Raw genomic sequence first — 18884 nt, forward strand, 5'->3', positions numbered from 1 at the left:
TCGAAAATTTAAATTTAAACATAAGAGAAAGTATACCTCCACTATCGGAAATCAGAATTGCGCATATCTAGCAGTTTACATCAACTCACTCAATAACTTTTTACCTCTTGCATACAGTATATATATCTAGTTTGGTTAGGAATTGTGGCAACAACACTTAGTATTTAAGTCATCCTAATAATCTCCTGATATGATAATAGAAGGAAAGAAATAACTTTGGATTCTGCGCAAGTAAGGATGATCTGCAAGTGCTAGAATATAAATGTGAATATATGTATAATGAATCTAAGAAGCATCCATTCGGTTTGGGAGGGTTTTTAAGGGTTTTGACTATTATTCAAACACAGCCATGACAATATCAAATTGTAGGATGAAAGTGAATAAATACTTACCCGTCTTTTTGGGTTTCAACGAATACTTTCTTAAGTGGCCATCGTGAAGTCTCCCCACTAACCCAAGAAACATCGACGTATGTGAGGAATAAATCTATCCCAATCGCCTACAACCACAATAAAAAAAGTAAGAAAACCATTCACATACCCAACATGTATATGTAGAATTACATAGAGTGTGCTTACAAGTTTCTTAATGGAGTCCCCATGGTCTCGTATCTCTGAGTCTCCGTCACTTATCCAAACCTCCTCAGTGTTTAAACAAAATGCCGCACACCACCAACTAGTCCCGTCATATATGGGTACAAACACCTATTACCAAACAAATCAATTATTTATAACTATGCATATAATACAAGGAGTGTCTTTTTAATCTTTTTAAAAAACTCAAATATTTACCACAAATATTCTAGCTGCCTTTACGCCTTTCAAGTTCTGAGCGTATCTCCGTGCATAAAATCTTGTTGTCGCCCAACCATTTGGCTCCCGAACCTCTTGTAGAACAACATTCTACAACAAATAAAACAAATATAACAAAATTCTCATACGACAAATACTATATAATTTTTATATAGATGAGTGAATTTTTTGGGTACATTACCGCATATATAGGGTCCATCAAGTATCGTAAACTTGCATCAACAAATTTCTTTCCCCACAATCGTGTGTACATAGCTCCAACAACACTAACATACTGTACATTCAAACAGTATTAAGCACTTTATACTATACATATGCATTTTGTCAATTAATAATGGTGAAATAATTATTGCATTGCGTACTCACTTTTGTAGCCACTTCCACATTAGGATTAAGAACTGTATAACAGCCGCTCAATGATGCTGTGCAATCACCACATTTCACCAACACCAGAGATTCAGGATGATGATCCTGACTAAAAATAATTTAAGTTCAGAAAATATATGTAAAATATATATTTAAAGCTAAATTATTATGTATATGCAAACATAATTACTTACGCCTCGAACGTGTCATACTCAGCTACAAGTCTCAATATTCTCGCCCTGTAGTTCGGATACGACCTCGGTACCATCTCAACCACGAAGTCCTTTTCCCTCAACTTCACACTTGGCCTCGTACACCTACGCTTCCTACTCCTACTCTTATTACCTTTATTCCCTACCGATGTTTGTGACAACTCTATTGTTTGTGACACTGATCCAGAAACCTCCTCCTCATTACCATGGCAACTCTTATCACCACTTATGTTGTCACCAAGTTTCTCATGACTATCAATCCGCCTCGACTTAAACGTACACGACCCCCACTCATATCTTGACTTGTTTACCTCATCGAACGTCTCGTCACCTAACCCAATGGTTAGCCTCCTCACAAGGCTACTAACGGACGGGATACTCTCACTACTCTCGCCCGTGCCTTCTGGCTCCTGCCTACCTCTACCTCCCTGCCCCTCCTGCCTCTCGTCACCTCCCTGCTCTTCCTCCTGCCTCCCCTCTTCCTCTCGCCTCCCCTCTTCCTCCCGCCCCTCCTATCTCCCTCTTCCTCCTGCCTCCTCACCTCTTCCTCCTGCCTCCCCTCTTCGTCCGGCTCTTCCTCCTGCCCCTCCTGCTCTTTCATCCTCTCTCCTTCTTCCTCCTGCACCCTAGCTCCCTCTTCATACTGCACCCTTGCTCCCTCTTCAACTACCTCTCCTCTTCCTCTCCACCCTAGCTCCCTACCCCTCCTCCTCCTGCCTTCCCTCTTCCACCTCCACCCTAGCTCCCTGCCCCTCCTCCTCCACCCTACACAACAAGAATCCGCCTCTTTAGCGTCTGAATTTACGTCCGATGATATAAGCGGACGATAAATTTAAAATTAGTGTCCGGTAAACAACAGATGCAAATTAGCGTCCGCTTTCTGAGATTTAGCGTCCGTTCTTTTAAACTGACGCTAATTAGCGTCCGTTTAGTTAAAATATCGTCCGAAGGACGGACACTAAATAAGAGATATAAATTTTAAAAAAATACCTACAGTCGACCAAACTATCAACCCTAACCCACGCGGCCACGCCTCCCTCCTCCTCACTCTCATCTCATGTTTCTCTCTCTTCCTCACTCTCATCTCACGTTTTGGTGCTCTCTCTTTCTTTCAGATCTCACGAAATCAGGTATTTCTACTCAGATTTAACTAATAAATTTATTTTTTTAGTTTTGATTGTTGATTATGTAGTTTATTTTCTCGATTTACTTTGTTTTTTTAATTTTGTTTTGCGTTTTCTTGTTCTTGGTTTTTCGGTTTTTCCTAGATCTGAATTCCTTAAGAGTTTTTATTTTTTTTGTTTTTCGATTTTTCTATATTTTTTTGAGTTTTCAATTTTATAAGATTTTGATTTTGTGTGTGTTTTTATTTTCGATTTGGTTATTCAATTTTTCAATTTCGCGATTTTGGGTTTTTTGTCTTTGGTTTTTTGGTTTTCATCTATTGATTTTTCTGAGATTTTGAGTTGTTTCTTGTTTTTTTTTTCACATTTTTCAAGTGAAAGGAATAATAAAGAAGTATCTCACCAACAACATGGCCAAGTATTCCATATATTGGGTGGCGATTTTGTTGTCATTATGCTACTGCACATCAATGGCAGAGGTAGAATATCTGAAATACAAAGATCCTAAGGAGCCATTAGGTGCTAGAAGGAGGGATCTTATGAGTCGTATGACCGTCGAGGAAAAGATTGGGCAGATGGTTCAAATTGAAAGGAGTGTTGACTAAGAATTACTTCATTGGTACAATACCATTTGACATTGCTAATCTCTTTTGTTTTTGTTGATTAATTGATTCTTAGTCAGTAGTTGGTTATGTGGAAATTTAATTTGGTGTTGTTGGTTGACTCAAGGGAGTGTACTAAGTGGAGGAGGAAGTGTTCCTGCTGAGAAGGCTTCTCCTGAGAGTTGGATCAATATGGTTAATGAGTTCCAAAATAAATCTCTCTCGACTCGTCTTGGCATTCCTATGATTTATGGGATTGATGTTGTTCATGGTCACAACAATGTCTACAAGGCCACCATTTTCCCTCACAATGTAGGCTTGGGAGCTACTAGGTAACTTTTATTTACGTTACTATCTCAGTTCCCGTAATCTTCTTCACAGTTTATGTTTGTAGTCTCGTTTTACATACCTTTGACCATTAATATATAAAATTACGTACAATTAAAAATTATAGAGTAGATGATATTTATAGTATACAATTAAAACAAATCTACCTTGTAAACTCATTTGGCAAAAAAGAAAAAAAGATTGCCCAAGAACATTCCTAAGAACTATTTTTGAATGTTTTGAATTGAGCTCCTTGTCTTATTATCATTTTCAATCATCTAGAAGGGCATCAGACACGGAACTTACTGGTGTAATTCCCGAATTTATAGGAAATTGGAGCCGACTTCAGGAACCGTGAGAAATTAATTTCAAAAATTTATTCATCTATGTTTTCCCCTTGTCTTCTTTGTCATTTCAAATGCTTAGTAATAGATGCTTTGGCAAATGAGTCAATAGCATGAGACAAATGATCCATGTTCATACTTAACAGTACTCGAGTTATAGTACTATTTGCTTAGTATTGACATCGTGCACTTTGCGATTCAAATTATTCCATATAAAAGGCTTGAAGGAAATTCATTTCAGGGACCTATACCATCGTCATTTTCTAATTTAACCTCTTTACAGAATTTGTGAGTTGCTTCCTTAGCTGTTTATTCTCCATTTTTCTTTATGTTTGTGTATGACTCATGAATTTGAGTGTGCATCTGAATAAGACTCTCTGGCAATTAACCTTCTTCTCACTTGTCAATGAAATGCAGGAGGATAAGTGGTTTGTCAAATAGCACCTTGTATCGCTATATGTTTTTGGTGCTGCAACTGCTTTAGAAGTTAGAGCTACTGGCATTCCCTATGTTTTTGCACCTTGTATCGCGGTACGTGTGAAATAAAACTAGTTATAATAAGTGTGATTGGTAGATTTGATTTAAGAAAAACATTTGAGATCTTCAATCATAGTACAACATTATATTATATGCTACTATGAAACAGGTTTGCAGAGATCCTAGATGGGGAAGGTGTTATGAGAGTTATAGTGAAGAGCCAAAAATTGTCCAAGAGATGACTCAAATAATATCAGGTTTACAGGGTGAAATCCCACACAACTCTAGAAAGGGTGTTCCCTTTATTTCTGGACAGTAAGTGCTTCAATTTTAATCTTCTCAAACCATAGACTTTGGAAAATACAAGGGCAGAATGCTAGGAACAATGCCCTCAACTTACTTAAAATGGGTGTCCAGCAACCTTAGAGACAGGGACTTTGAAGAGTGGGCTCAACTAGCTGATCAAGTCCTCGAAGACCCGGTTGATAAAGACCATTTGGAGTGGGAGTCAGCTCAAAAACTCCTCAACGACGATGTTTTGAATGTGAACTCTAAGCCTGAAGATAAAGTTGGTTGTTGAACTGCTAAAGGTGAGCCAGAGGTTTGGATGAGATAATGAAGATAAAGTTTGGTGGAGTAAGATTGATTTTCAGCTGCTTGGGACTTCTAAAGGTGGGAGAATACCAAGGGTGAAGGAGAAGTCGGGTGAGGAGTTGGCAGGCATGAAGAGAGTTGTATTAGATTTTAGTTACAATGTAATTATACTATTATAGTACTAAATTTTGGTATTAGATTGTAATTATATATATTTAATTGAAATAAAATTCTCATTTGTTTAATGCTCAATTTTTGTTATTCTGACATTGTTCATTTTGAAATGAATTAAATAAAAATAATAAAGTAAAACTTTGGGCAAGTGAAAGCTGATAATGACGGTTCTGTTTGAGCATTTGGTTTCAGCATTTAGCGTCCGAATATTAAGCATTAGCGTCCGCCTGGAAGGCTGGTCGCTAATTAGTGACCAATTGCAGTCGGTCACTAATCAGCGTCCAACAGTAATCGGACGCTGATTAGAGACCGACTGCAATCCGTCGCTAATTAGCGACCAGCATTCCAGGCGGACGCTAATGCTTAATTTTCGGACGCTAAATGTTTAGCGTCCGTTTGGCGGACGTTAATTTGACAATTATAGACCAGGGGTTTTGCATCAGCCTTTTAGCGTCCGACGACGGACGTTAATTTATTTAGCGTCCGATCATGTGTTTTTAGCGTCCGATTTTGGCGGACGGAAAAAAGTGACATTCTTGTTGTGCTAGCTCCCTGCCCCTCCTCCTCCTGCCTTCCCTGCCCCTCCTGCCTTCCCTCTTCCTCCCCCTGCCCCTCCTGCCTTCCTTCTTTCTCCCCCTTCCCCTCTTCCTCCTGCATCCTAGCTCCCTCTTTGTACTGCCTCTCCTCTTCCTCCTCCACCCTAGCTCCCTCCCCTCCTCCATCCTCTCTCCCTCTTCCTCCTGCCCCTCCTGCTTTTCCTCCACCCTAGATCCCTCCTCCTCCAGCCTCTCTGTAACACCCTCCAAATTTAAATAAGTGTAAAATCCAATAAGTATAATTTTAAGAAAATCCTTTATTCAGACTTGGAGGATATTACCGCCCATTTACACTCTAAGAGTAAACGAAAGGCAACAAAAGATAAGTTAACCCAAAGTCTTAAAATAGAAATATCATTACAACCAAAGTTAAAAAATCTAAAATAAGTAATAATAAATAAAAAAAAACTAAATAAGGTCGTCTAGGTGAATATCTAACAAGCCTCCTCACACGAGATCCCGTCACCAAGTCCAACCTGCAAGTAATAGAAAGAAGACAACAAGGGAGACAACTCCCAAAAATCAGAAAAACTGAGTAATTCGACTCCATCCCGTAAAAATAATAATTTTAAAAATAATTTTGATTTTAGAAATAGAATAAAGTGCTCCAACAAATTCAACACTAATGTTTGGATTTTCAACGTTTGTATTACTAACTCCAAATACAAGTCATATATCATAACGTTTAGGCACACACTTAAAAAATAATTTTAAATTAAGAGAGGGAAATGTGAACGCCAGTAGGCCGGGACTAATCCCTATTAACCGCCTACTTCAACAAGAGGTCGTCACCCCAATATAACCATGGCCAAAATCATAGAGTCCCTAGTGTGCACACCCCTTCTACTTGGATCAACAACAAATAGAAGGAAGACAACAGTTCGTATCGTATTTATTAATCAACCTATAGATAGTTATCCATCGTATAGGGCAACCTGTTCAACACCCTTTCGGGCTTCATTACCCTCCTTAGTTTTTATTTAAAAGGTCACAATAAACATAATTCTCAAGTTGATAACCATACAATTCCACATGTTTTGTTAACATAAACATACTCTAGTCATAAAGGTTTGCCACAAGAATATTCACATACTAATACTTTAGTTAAAAGAACACATGATTATAACATATTTATACTCTTACCAAGTTATAATAACATACTCCATTCATAGTATTATGAGAATCCTACTTTTATAATAGTGATACTAACTCAGAAATTCATAATTTAGTCTATAAAATATTTGTTACATACATAATCACTTAATCATATAATCACACAGATAGCCGTTTTGCAACGGGAACTAGAGTACGATGAACATCGAAATTACCTCGAGTAGCGCAGATACGAATAATAAAGTCACCCCTAGAAAGCTCCTTCTACAAAATCTCCGTCTACAATAGTAAGTGAAGAACTAAATTAGTCACCTATGTAATATTCGAATCTATTAAGTTTATGAATTGAAGGTGGATGAAATAATAAAGTTTTCACAAGATTTAATTGTCAAAAGTAGAAAAAAAAAAATCTTTGTTAAAAATTAGAGAATGAAGAGAAAGAAAAGATAAAATAAATAAAGAGAGAAAGTAAGAAGTTGTATTAAACAACTTTACTGATTCAAGGAATCAGTTAGTAAGAAAAGACAAAAAGTAAACTAAAGAAAATAAAAGGAAAAGAAACAAAAAGAGAAAAAAGAAGTAGAAAAGAAGGTCTGGATCAAGTCAGTTTTGTACGAAGGAAATAAAAGGAAGAACCAAAACAAGACCAGAGGAGAGAGAAAGAAGAAAGAAGAAGAAGATGAAGATGAAGAAAGAGGGCCGGCCATCCCGCGGCAGTACGCGACCCGTCCCCCCCTTTTTTTTCTCTTCTTCTTCTTCTCTGATTTTGTTTAACAGAAAAAGGGTTTCTCACCTACTGAATTTTTGAAGCGAAAATTGTGTTTGAATGAGGTGTAGAAGTCCGGTATTTATAGTCTTAGAAGAGGGAGAGAGGAATAATTCAAGAAGGAAGGAAAGATTTGATTGAAACAAAGAAGGAAGGTTAGAATTGATTTTCGAAATTTTTGGGTGATAATTGATTGAGAATCAATTTGACAGATTGCTTGATAAACTGACAAATTCGGAATCTGCGTGAGATTTGCTTCAAAACGAAATTTTTTTTTATAGATTATTTTCGAAATTCAGATTTCCAAATAAATAAGTTAAGTATATTAGGTAATAAAGTATTTTTTTAATTTATAATAAAATCATGAATTTTGTAGTTTGGAGAAATTAATTATTTAGGAGTTTTAAGAATTTCGGGATATTACATTCACTCCTCCTAAAAAGCAAAGTTCGTCCTCGAACTTAAATCGCTAGACTCTCTAAGTTAGAAAACGAAAAGTTAGTATTACACTCTTCCCTTCATTAAGAAGTTTCGTCCTCGAAACTTTACCATACCTGAGGAAAAAGTTCCGGATATCGGTTTCTCATGGCATCCTCAGCTTCCCAAGTGGCTTCCTCGGTTTTCTGATTCGACCATAATACCTTAACTAACCTCACAACTTTGCGTCGAGTATCTCGCGTTTTGGTATCTAAGATTTTAATGGGTCGGTTTTCAAAGGTAAGGTTTTGATCTAATTCGACAGTTTCGGTTGAAGGATATGGTTTGGGTCATGAACATATCTGCGAAGTTGAGACACATGGAAAACTTATGGACATTGGCTAATTCCGTAGGTAATGCTAACCTATAGGCCACCTCTCCGATTCGCTCCAAAACTTCATAAGGGCCAATATATCGAGGGCTTAGCTTCCCTTTTCTCCCAAATCGCATTACACCTTTAGTTGGGGAGACCTTGAGTAAGGCTTTTTCTCCAATTTCGAACTCTAAGTCTTTCCTTTTTTTATCTGCATACGATTTTTGGCGATCTTGAGCGGCTTTCATGTGTTCTTGAATGAGTTTCACCTTTTTGGTGGTCTCTTCAATCATGTCGGGCCCCAAATTCAATGACTCAGTCACATCACTCCAGCATATAGGGCTTCGGCATTTTTGTCCATACAAAGCTTCATAAGGTGCCATCTTTATACTTGAGTGATAACTATTATTATAGGAAAATTCTATATACATCAAATGGTCGTCCCATGATCCTCCAAAGTCCATCACGCACGCCCGTAACATGTCTTCGAGTGTCTGAATAGTTCTTTCCGTTTGTCCATCAGTAGCTGGATGAAATGTTGTACTAAACTTGAGTATGGTTCCCACAGCTTCTTGAAGCTTCTGCCAGAATTTGGATAGGAATCGAGAATCCCGATCAGAAACAATATCCTTGGGTACACCATGCAATCTTACTACCTCCTTGAAATAAGCATCTGCTAGTTGTTGCATTGACCATGTGTCCTTCATTGCCACAAATCGCGCTGTTTTTGTCAAACGATCTACTATAACCCAAATGGCATTCTTTCCTGACTTAGTGTTTGGCAATCCCATAACAAAGTCCATAGAGATCGATTCCCATTTCCATCCTGGAACCGATAAAGGTGTAACTTTCCACCAGGTTTCATGTGCTGGATCTTAACCTTTTGGCAAGTTAAGCATTTGGCTACGAATTCCGCCACTTCTCGCTTCATTCTGGGCCACCAAAAGTGTTGTTTGAGGTCTTTATAGAGTTTGTCTCCGCCAGGGTGTATAGAGTAATGGGAATTATGAGCCTCTTTCAAGATTTGTCCTTTAGGGTTTCATCATTAGGAACACACCATCTTCCCTTGTACTTTGCTATTCCTTTAGCATCTACCTCAAATTCAGGTGCTTGACCCTCCTCTTTCATCTTCCTCAACTTAATCAACCAATCATCTGTGCTCTGCTTTGCTTGAATTTCTTCGAAGAGGTTAGGCTCGACAGAGACTGCATTTAATCTAGCTTCTACATAACCATGTTCAACCACCTCTAAGTTTAACTTATGGAAGTCCTTGCATAACTCGTCGGCTAAGATCAATACATTCAAGGTATGACTACTCTTCCTGCTTAGAGCATCTGCGACTTTGTTGCTTTGCCTTCGTGGTAGACAATGTCGAGATCATAATCATTGATGAGTTCAAGCCAAGCCTTTGTCTCATGTTTAACTCCTTCTGAGTGTAGAGATATTTTAAACTCTTATGGTCTGTGTACATTGTGCACTTGACTCCATACAAATAATGTCTCCATATTTTGAGTGCAAACACAATCGCTCCTAACTCTAAATCATGAGTAGGGTAATTTTGTTCATAAGGTTTCAGTTGCCTGGATGCATACGCTACAACTTTTCCATGTTGCATTAGCACACACCCTAACCCATGCTTTGAGGCGTCACTGAACACCTCGAAGCCTTCTGTTCCACAGGGTAAGGTCAACACTGGTGCTGTTGTAAGTCGTTTCTTCAATTCTTGGAATGCTGACTCACATTGGTCGTCCCAATGAAATTTAGTGGTTTTCTTCATTAGGTTGGTTAGAGGTTGAGCAACCTTAGAGAAATCTCTAACGAATCTCCTATAGTACCCTGCAAGACCCAAGAAACTTCTAATTTCGTAACACTTGTGGGTCTAGCCCAATCGGTCACTGCTTGTATCTTTGAGGGGTCAACAGCAACTCCGTCCTTTGAAATCACATGGCCTAAAAATGCGACCTTCTCTAACCAAAATTCGCACTTTGAGAATTTGGCATACAATTTCTCTTGGCGAAGGATCTCCAAAATTATCCTCAAATGGGCCTCATGTTCTTCCTTATCTCTTGAGAAGACCAGAATGTCATCGATGAATATGACCACGCACTTATCTAAGTACTGCTTGAAGGTCGTTCATGAGGTCCATGAATGCAGCAGGCGCATTAGTGAGTCCAAATGGCATAACTGTGAACTCATAATGGCCATACCTTGTGCGGAAGGCTGTTTTGGGTATGTCCTCATTCGCGATCCTTAGCTGATGATATCCAGAACGCAAGTCGATTTTTGAGAATACTGCAGCACCTTTTAACTGATCGAATAAATTCTCGATTCTAGGAAGTGGGTATCTGTTCTTGACAGTGACGTTGTTTAACTCCTATAATACAATGCATAATCTTAGAGACCCATCCTTCTTCCTAACGAACAACACTGGGGCTCCCCAGGGTGAGACACTTGGTCTTATATATCCTTTCTCCAAGAGTTCTTCTAATTGCACTTTCAATTCTCTGTTTCGGCTGGGCCATTCGATATGGTGCTTTAGAAATAGGGCCTGTTCCAGGAACTACGTCGATTTTGAAATCAACTTCTCTCTCTGGTGGATTCCTGGAATTTCTTCTGGAAATACATCCGGGAATTCACAAACAACAGGAATGTTGGGTATCTCCTCATCCTCCTTACTTATGTCTTTCATGTGACACAGGTACACTGTGTAGCCTTTCCTAAGGTAAGTTTGAAGGTTCAAAGCTGAGATAATCTTGATTCCAGGTGTAAAGACAACCCCTTGGTAAGATATCCTATTCCCTTGCGGTCCTTTAAGAGACACTTTTTGTTTATGACACTCAATCTTGGCCTTATATCTACTCAACCAGTCCATTCCTAAGATAACATCAAAGTCTTTCAGGGAAAACAAGATCAGATCAGCAGGTAGATCAGTCCGTCTATGGTAATAGGAATGTCTTGAAAAAGGGTATTACATGGGATTGTGGTCCCGGTGGACATGACAATGTTGGCTAGACACGACGATAAAGGTTCTAAGAAAAACTTTTCCACAAAGGACTGAGAAATAAAAGAATGAGACGCTCCAGAGTCAAAAAGTAGGAAAGCAGGATTAGAGTTTACGAGAAAAGTACCCGTCACGACGTTACTGTTGGTGTCCGCTTCAGTTCTGCTCATGACGTGAATTCTGCCATAAGTTGGACGTGCACCATTTCCATTGAATCTGGTTGTTGCTCTGGGTAGCATTTGGAGTGGCTTGGTTACCATTGGTGTTTGGAACTTGAGGATTGGCAGGGCGATTAGGGGTCTGGTATTGGTTTCGAATGGTATTCCCGTTATTGTGGTTTCCCTTTTCTTGCCCATTTTGGTCAGTTTGCCTATTTGGACACTGATTGGCCTTGTGTCCAGGTTCGCCGCACTGGAAACACTTAATTCGCTCACCCTGACATGTGAAACCTGGGTGACTCTTATTGCACTTCTTACAGACAAACACCTTCTTATTATTGTCTCCTGTCTCCTTTGACCTTGATTGTTGTTGTGAGAACTGTTATTGTTGGTATAACGACCTCCCTGATGGTTACCCCGCTATTATTTCCTCCATAGCGAGCCTTTTTCTCATAACCTTGAGTTTGAGAGTTCCCACTTTGGTCCTTCCTCTTGATTCGTCCCAACACTTCCTCTTCTCGTTTCAAAATTCTCTCCATGTTGCAAGCTTTACCATAAGCCTCCATAAAAGTGGGGAAGTACTATTGCCTAGTCTCTTTTTACATTCTAAAGCTAAGTCCATCCTCAAATTTCTGGGTTTTTGCGGCTTCATCAGGAACCATATTGGGGCAAAACCTAGCATATTCGTGAAATTTCTGAGCATACTCTTCTACACTCATAGTAGATCCTTGAATGAATCTAGTGAACTCACTACATTTTGTCTCCTAATGTGCTCGGGAAAGAATCGGGCCCTCATAGCAGTCTTAAAAGTAGACCAATCAAAATTAGGTTGCATACGAATGGTAGGTCCTTGGTTTCCCACCAAAGATCAGCATCCTCTCGAAGGTAAAAGGTAGCATGGTCAACCTTTTGGTTGTCAGGGGTTCCATTAGAGGTGAATATCTTCTCTATATCCGCAACCAGTTTTCTAACAAAGAGGATCTCTCGACCAATGAAGGTTGGTGGTTTCAAATTGGCAATTTTCTTGGCCATGGTTGCTTGGGATTCCTCACCGACATGGTTGTTGAGTTGGTTTTGAAGAACAAGTCCAAAACTTTGGGATAATTGCTCGAGAGTTCGCAAACGAGCAGCAATTTGTTCGGGAGTCTCAGACATATTTTTGTTTGAGCGGGAACGAGAACGAGTATAGACGTTAAATTGCATAAGCTACCTAGAAAAGAGAAAACAATGGTGTGACCACCATTTATTATTGATGTAAAGTATAATAATGAGACATAAGTATTTAGTTTGAGCTAGGAACACAACTTTAGAAAAAGTAAACATCTTTATTCAATCATTCAATCGACATAACATCTTTGGTCAACATAACATCTATTGGTTCTAAAAAAAGAAATCTTATTGCACGTAATAAAATAAAAGAAAGAACAACTTAAAGGTCATCATCCTCCATAGGCTCTTCATCTTCCATCTCGGACTGAGGGTGGGTAGGGTTAGGGCTTCTATTAGCTTCTCCTTCATCAGAACTAGAGCCATTTACATTGAGATTGTAATAGTATTCTTCCATAGCATCAATCATGACCCTTCGTAGATACTCAATAGTCAGAAACCATGATCCTTTATGCGTGTACCTCTCAACATTAGGTGTATCATTAACATAAACATCATTGTATTTTCTTTTGATTGCTCCTAATGGTCCTCGCTCGGGTAGGGTTGTCAATAAAACATATGCTTTCTTTTCAGGAGTGCAAAAGTCTGAATCTCCATATAAGTCATTAAAATGGTAGCTTTCAATAGCCAAGTTCAAACGATGGACATAATCACAAACATCCTCCCCGTATCTCATGCGAATCAAGTAAGGTGAAGCAGAGAGAGGGCCAGTGAGTTTCCTCGCTGTCCTTTTTCTTGCGGTTTGGTGAAGTCTTGCCATCTAAAACATAAAGAAGCATATATTAAGTACTTAAAAGTAGTACTTCAAAACATTAATAAAATAATCCCTTTTCGAACCCACTCTCATAACTTAATTCATTTAGTCCTAATTTTATTTATTTAATTTACTTAACCTATTTAGTTCGTTTAGCCCAATTATCCCTAGTTAATCTTAAACCTAAGCTCTTGATACCACTTTGTAACACCCTCCAAATTTAAATAAGTGTAAAATCAATAAGTATAGTTTTAAGAAAATCCTTTATTCAAACTTGGAGGATATTACCGCCCATTTACTCTCTAAGAGTAAACGAAAGGCAACAAAAGATAAGTTAACCCAATGTCTTAAAATGGAAATATCATTACAACCAAAGTTAATAAAATCTAAAATAGTAACTCCAAATAAAAAACTAAATAAGGTCGTCTAGGTGAATTAACTAAGCCTCCTCACACGAGATCCCATCACCAAGTCCAACCTGCAAGTAATAGAAAGAAGACAACAAGGAGACAACTCCCAAAAATCAGAAAAATGAGTAATTCGACTCCATCCCGTAAAAATAATAATTTTAAAAATAAATTTTGATTTTAGAAATAGAATAAAGTGCTCCAACAAATTCAACACTAATGTTTGGATTTTCAACGTTTGTATTACTACTCCAAATACAAGTCATATATCATAACGTTTAGCACACAACTAAAACAATAATTTTAAATTAAGAGAGGGAAATGTGAACGCCAGTAGGCCGGGACTAATCCCTATTAACCGCCTACTTCAACAAGAGGTCGTCACCCCAATATAACCATGGCCAAAATCATAGAGTCCCTAGTGTGCACACCCCTTCTACTTGGATCACAACAAATAGAAGGAAGACAACAGTTCGTATCGTATTTATTAATCAACCTATAGATAGTTATACCATCGTATAGGGCAACCTGTTCAACACCCTTTCGGGCTTCATTACCCTCCTTAGTTTTTATTAAAAAATGTCACAATAAACATAAGTTCTCAAGTTGATAACCATACAATTCCACATGTTTTGTTAATATAAAAACATACTCTAGTCATAAAGGTTTGCCACAGAATATTCACATACTAATACTTTAGTTTCAAAAGAATCACATGATTATAACATATTTATACTCTTACCAAGTTATAATAACATACTCCAATTCATAGTATTATGAGAATCCTACTTTTATAATAGTGACTATTAACTCAAAAATTCATAATGTTAGTCTATAAAATATTTGTTACATACATAATCACTTAATCATATAATCACACAGATAGCCGTTTTGCAACGGGAATAGAGTACGATGAACATCGAAATTACCTCGAGTAGCGCAGATACGAATAATAAAGTCACCCCTAGAAAGCTCCTTCTACAAAATCTCCGTCTACAATAGTAAGTGAATGAACTAAATTAGTCACCTATGTAATATTCGAATCTATTAAGTTTATGAATTGAAGGTGGATGAAATAATAAAGTTTTCACAAGATTTAATTGTCAAAAGTAGAAAAAAAGAAAATCTTTGTTCAAAAATTAGAGAATGAAGAGAAAGAAAAGATAAAATAAATAATGAGAGAAAGTAAGAAGTTGTATTAAACAACTTTACTGATTCAAGGAATCAGTTAGTAAGAAAAAGACAAAAAGTAAAACAAAAAAAAATAAAAGGAAAAGAAACAAAAAGAGAAAAACAGTAAAGTAGAAAAGAAGGTCCCTTGGGACTCCAGTTCAGTTTTGTACGAAGGAAAAATAAAAGGAAGAACCAAAATAAGACCAGAGGAGAGAGAAAGAAGAAAGAAGAAAGAAGAAGAAGATGAAGATGAAGAAAGAGGGTCGGCCATCCCGCGGCGGTACGCGACCCGTCCCCCCCCCCCCCCTTTTTTTTTTCTCTTCTCTTCTTCTCTGATTTTGTTTAAAGAAAAAGGGTTTCACCTACTGAATTTTTGAAGCGAAAATTGTGTTTGAATGAGGTGTAGAAGTCCGGTATTTATAGTCTTAGAAGAGGGAGAGAGGAATAATTCAAGAAGGAAGGAAAGATTTGATTGAAACAAAGAAGTAAGGTTAGAATTGATTGAGAGGAAATTTTTGGGTGATAATTGATTGAGAATAAATTTGACAGATGGCTTGATAAACTGACGAAATTCTGGAATCTGCGTGAGATTTGCTTCAAAACGGAATTTTTTTTTATAAGATTATTATTTTCGAAATTCAGATTTCCAAATAAAATAATTCAAGTATATTAGGTAATAAAGTATTTTTGAATTGATAATAAAATCATGAATTTTGTAGTTTGGAGAAAATAATTATTTAGGAGTTTTAAGAATTTCGGGATATTACACTCTCTCCTTCTTGCAGCCTCTCTCGTTCTTCCTCCACCCTAGCTCCCTGCCCCTCCTCCTCCAGCCTATCTCCTTCTTCTTCCTGCCTCTCCTCTTCCTCCACCCTAGATCCCTGCCCCTCCTCCTCCAGCCTCTCTCCTTCTTCTTCCTACCTCTCCTCTTCTTCCTCCACCCTAGCTCCCTCCTCCTCCAGCCTATCTCCTTCTTTAGCTCCCTCTTCCTCTTCCTCCTGCCCATCTCCCTCTTCATCATATCCATGTTCCTCTTCACTTTCTCCATCTCCCTCCCCACCAACATATCCATTTTCCTCCTCACTTCCTCCATCCCCCTCCCCCCCACCAACACCACCACTTCCTTCCCCTCTTTGGCCACCACTTCTTTCCCTCTTTACCGACCAATCTCCTCACCTTCTTCTTCATGCCCAACATTAACACTGCCTTGACCCCTCCTCAACATCCTCCTCTGATATGGGTTAAGGTTATCCCTAGGGCCCCTTCGCCTTTGTGCAACATTTTGTTCCTCATCCGACTTCGACTCCGCAACCACATTCGTCTCATTCATGTCACGCGCTCCAACTCCTCCTTGAAGCTCAACACCCAATCCACTAAGTACTATCCGCACAATCTGACATGTTCAATTATTAAGACAAGATACATAACTCATACATTTAATTACATGAACATTTTAATAACTAACATATTCAACATAAAAATAGTAATACATATTCAACATATTAAATTATTTTATATATAACATCTTATCATATTACAGGTTTTACATCTTTACATCACTTACACTTCATAAATTTATATGGACACATTTTCATACTTAAAGATACATTTTCATACTTAAACACATACAAAGTCATACATATTACCTCGTACGCCATAGATTGTGGACCTAAACTGTCCATAGCCATAAGAGGATGCCTCTCCCCATAAGCCACATCAATGCACTAATAAGAATTCAAATTAACAGATTCAAATTAATCACAATTTATCAATCAATAATATAACATATACTTATAAATTTCTTTTTGAATTAGATTCATACCCCAATCTTCCCACTGTCCCCCTTAACGGTTTCATCATCATTCTTTGCAATATTTACATCTCCAATCGACCAAGCCTTACACCTTGGGAACATATCCCATTTCATAGGTGGACGGTTTAACCTATCTAGATACAAAATCTACAACAAATAACAACATATATTCTATTTTAGTATATAACCAACATTATATTCAACATTATTTTCCACATTAGATAACAAATACTCACAGCTAAATAATATGTGCAACCTCCACAACCCTTTGCATAACCATCCTTATGAAACTTCTCCGTAAAATGACGACCATGCACTAAAAGCTTCTCAATTATAAGGGTCGACCAATCATAACTACTAGCATCCATAGCACAGGTTGCACCAACAACAAGATCCGATTCCAATCTTCGACAAGTGGTCAGACATAATACATCACATAAGGCAAAAATAAGGAAAGCAGTCTTAAAGTCATATTCATCTTCCAAGCCACATACTCCCTCAACTTTTTCCACCACTTTTACCATTGGTATCCCAACCCCCATGCCATATTTAACCCTAATCGATTCCACCGCCCTCCTACATTCATCGTTATGTGTCTCCTTCGGCACCCGCTTTTGGCCGCAAGGGGTCCCTAGAACCCAATGAACCCGGTTCCTGTCTAATGGGTACTCCACCCCTCCGGGCAGCTGGATCACCTTCCTATCAACATCCAATAAGGTCATCAACCAATAACACAATGATCGAGGTAATCTTCTCCGCTTTAACTCTCAAACCACCAAACCCCATTTCCTTCACCCACTCCACTTTCATACGTGTAAACCCACCTACTACTCTACCAAAATTCTCAACCCTACAATTTACATTGGGATGGGAACCGTTACACTTTCTCAACTGCGTTTTACATACTTCCCCTCTTAACTTAACGGCATCACCCTCACTCAAATCATTTCTCTGCAAATTAATTTACAATAACAAATGACAAAATAATCAAAAACAACAAAGATATCTAAATTCATATTATTCGTAACAAAACTAAACTATTAACCACTCACCCTATACATTGCTCCAGTTAATACAAATCTCGCTTCCTTGTTTTTCTTCAAACCCTTCATTAATTAAATCACTAATATTATATTGTTAGCTCATCAAAACATACAACATCTCCTTTACCTTATTACCCACTCTCTTTGAACTCTTTCTTTTCCTCTTATTTCCACGAATATTCACTTCATTCTGTCAGGTTCATCACAATATATATATATATATATATATATATATATATATATATATATATATCAACGTTAAAAGAAAACTACAAGGTTAGGTCATAACAATTCATTCATTTACCTCCAAACATTCGGCTTCTTCCTCACACAATTCATCGTCACTATTTTCACTATATTGCTCCATCTATCTGCATAACGTATACAACACTTAGAAGTTCTTTCACTACTATAGCAGACACCTCACACAACCAAAAATCAGACTACTATAATATGGTTAACACTAAATGCCTTATTTAATTTTGTATAATGAACAAACAAACAAAAAATTACATATCTTTATTTAGAAGTTCTGAATTGGAAGTTTCAAACTTCACACTTACAACAATTAAGTAAATGCCAACACAAATTTTCTAAGGTAATTGCCAACACATAATTAACATAACATAAATTTGCAATTTATACCCAACATAAATTTCACACTTACATTAATACATTCAACCCTCAATTAATTAACTGCCAACATATAATTAACATAAATTTGCAATAATACCCAACATAACTTTCACACTTACATTAATACATTCTTTAATCCTTCATTAATTAAATCACCCAACATATAATTTCACCCTAAATGCCAACATATAATTTCACCCAACATAATTCTGCCAACATATAATTAACATAATTTTGCCAAAATTCGGCATTTAGGGTTAATGAATTTACATTACATTCTAAGCCTAAATGCCGAATTTCCACAAACAATTACCTTATTATACCCAACACGAACGTAAACCATGCAAAATTAAAGATCTTACCTTCTTCAAATTCACCTTTTCTCACCAATTTCCTTTCGCAATCCCGCTTTCCTCAAAAATTTCCCCGAGCTAA

At 37.6% G+C, this 18884-nt stretch overlaps 2 protein-coding genes and 1 long non-coding RNA gene across 4 annotated transcripts; 1 reads left to right on the forward strand and 2 right to left on the reverse strand.

The window, feature by feature from the left end:
• Positions 1 to 2379: 2379 nt before the first annotated feature.
• LOC104906728 (uncharacterized) lies at positions 2380 to 5110 on the forward strand. 2 transcript variants are annotated; one of them, XR_008968484.1, is made up of 6 exons: positions 2380 to 2520; positions 2890 to 3133; positions 3244 to 3448; positions 4029 to 4075; positions 4205 to 4318; positions 4434 to 5110. It is a non-coding gene; the product is annotated as an uncharacterized LOC104906728 (long non-coding RNA). The 2 variants fall into 2 exon arrangements; XR_791938.4 differs by lacking the exon at positions 4029 to 4075.
• Positions 5111 to 12549: 7439 nt separating this feature from the next.
• On the reverse strand, positions 12550 to 15258 carry LOC130590741 (uncharacterized). The gene is made up of 2 exons (XM_057393274.1): positions 14714 to 15258; positions 12550 to 13383 (listed from the first exon to the last, which is right to left on the reverse strand). The coding sequence occupies exon 2, from the start codon at positions 13381 to 13383 to the stop codon at positions 12886 to 12888; it is 498 nt and encodes a 165-aa protein (XP_057249257.1). The 5' UTR covers positions 14714 to 15258; the 3' UTR covers positions 12550 to 12885.
• Positions 15259 to 16106: 848 nt separating this feature from the next.
• LOC109136386 (uncharacterized) lies at positions 16107 to 16676 on the reverse strand. The gene is made up of 2 exons (XM_019252459.3): positions 16604 to 16676; positions 16107 to 16350 (listed from the first exon to the last, which is right to left on the reverse strand). The coding sequence occupies exons 1-2, from the start codon at positions 16643 to 16645 to the stop codon at positions 16114 to 16116; spliced, it is 279 nt and encodes a 92-aa protein (XP_019108004.2). The 5' UTR covers positions 16646 to 16676; the 3' UTR covers positions 16107 to 16113.
• Positions 16677 to 18884: the final 2208 nt, after the last annotated feature.

The sequence above is a fragment of the Beta vulgaris genome, chromosome 3 (assembly GCF_026745355.1).
Source record: "Beta vulgaris subsp. vulgaris cultivar EL10 chromosome 3, EL10.2, whole genome shotgun sequence".
Classification (NCBI taxonomy): Eukaryota; Viridiplantae; Streptophyta; class Magnoliopsida; order Caryophyllales; family Amaranthaceae; genus Beta; species Beta vulgaris.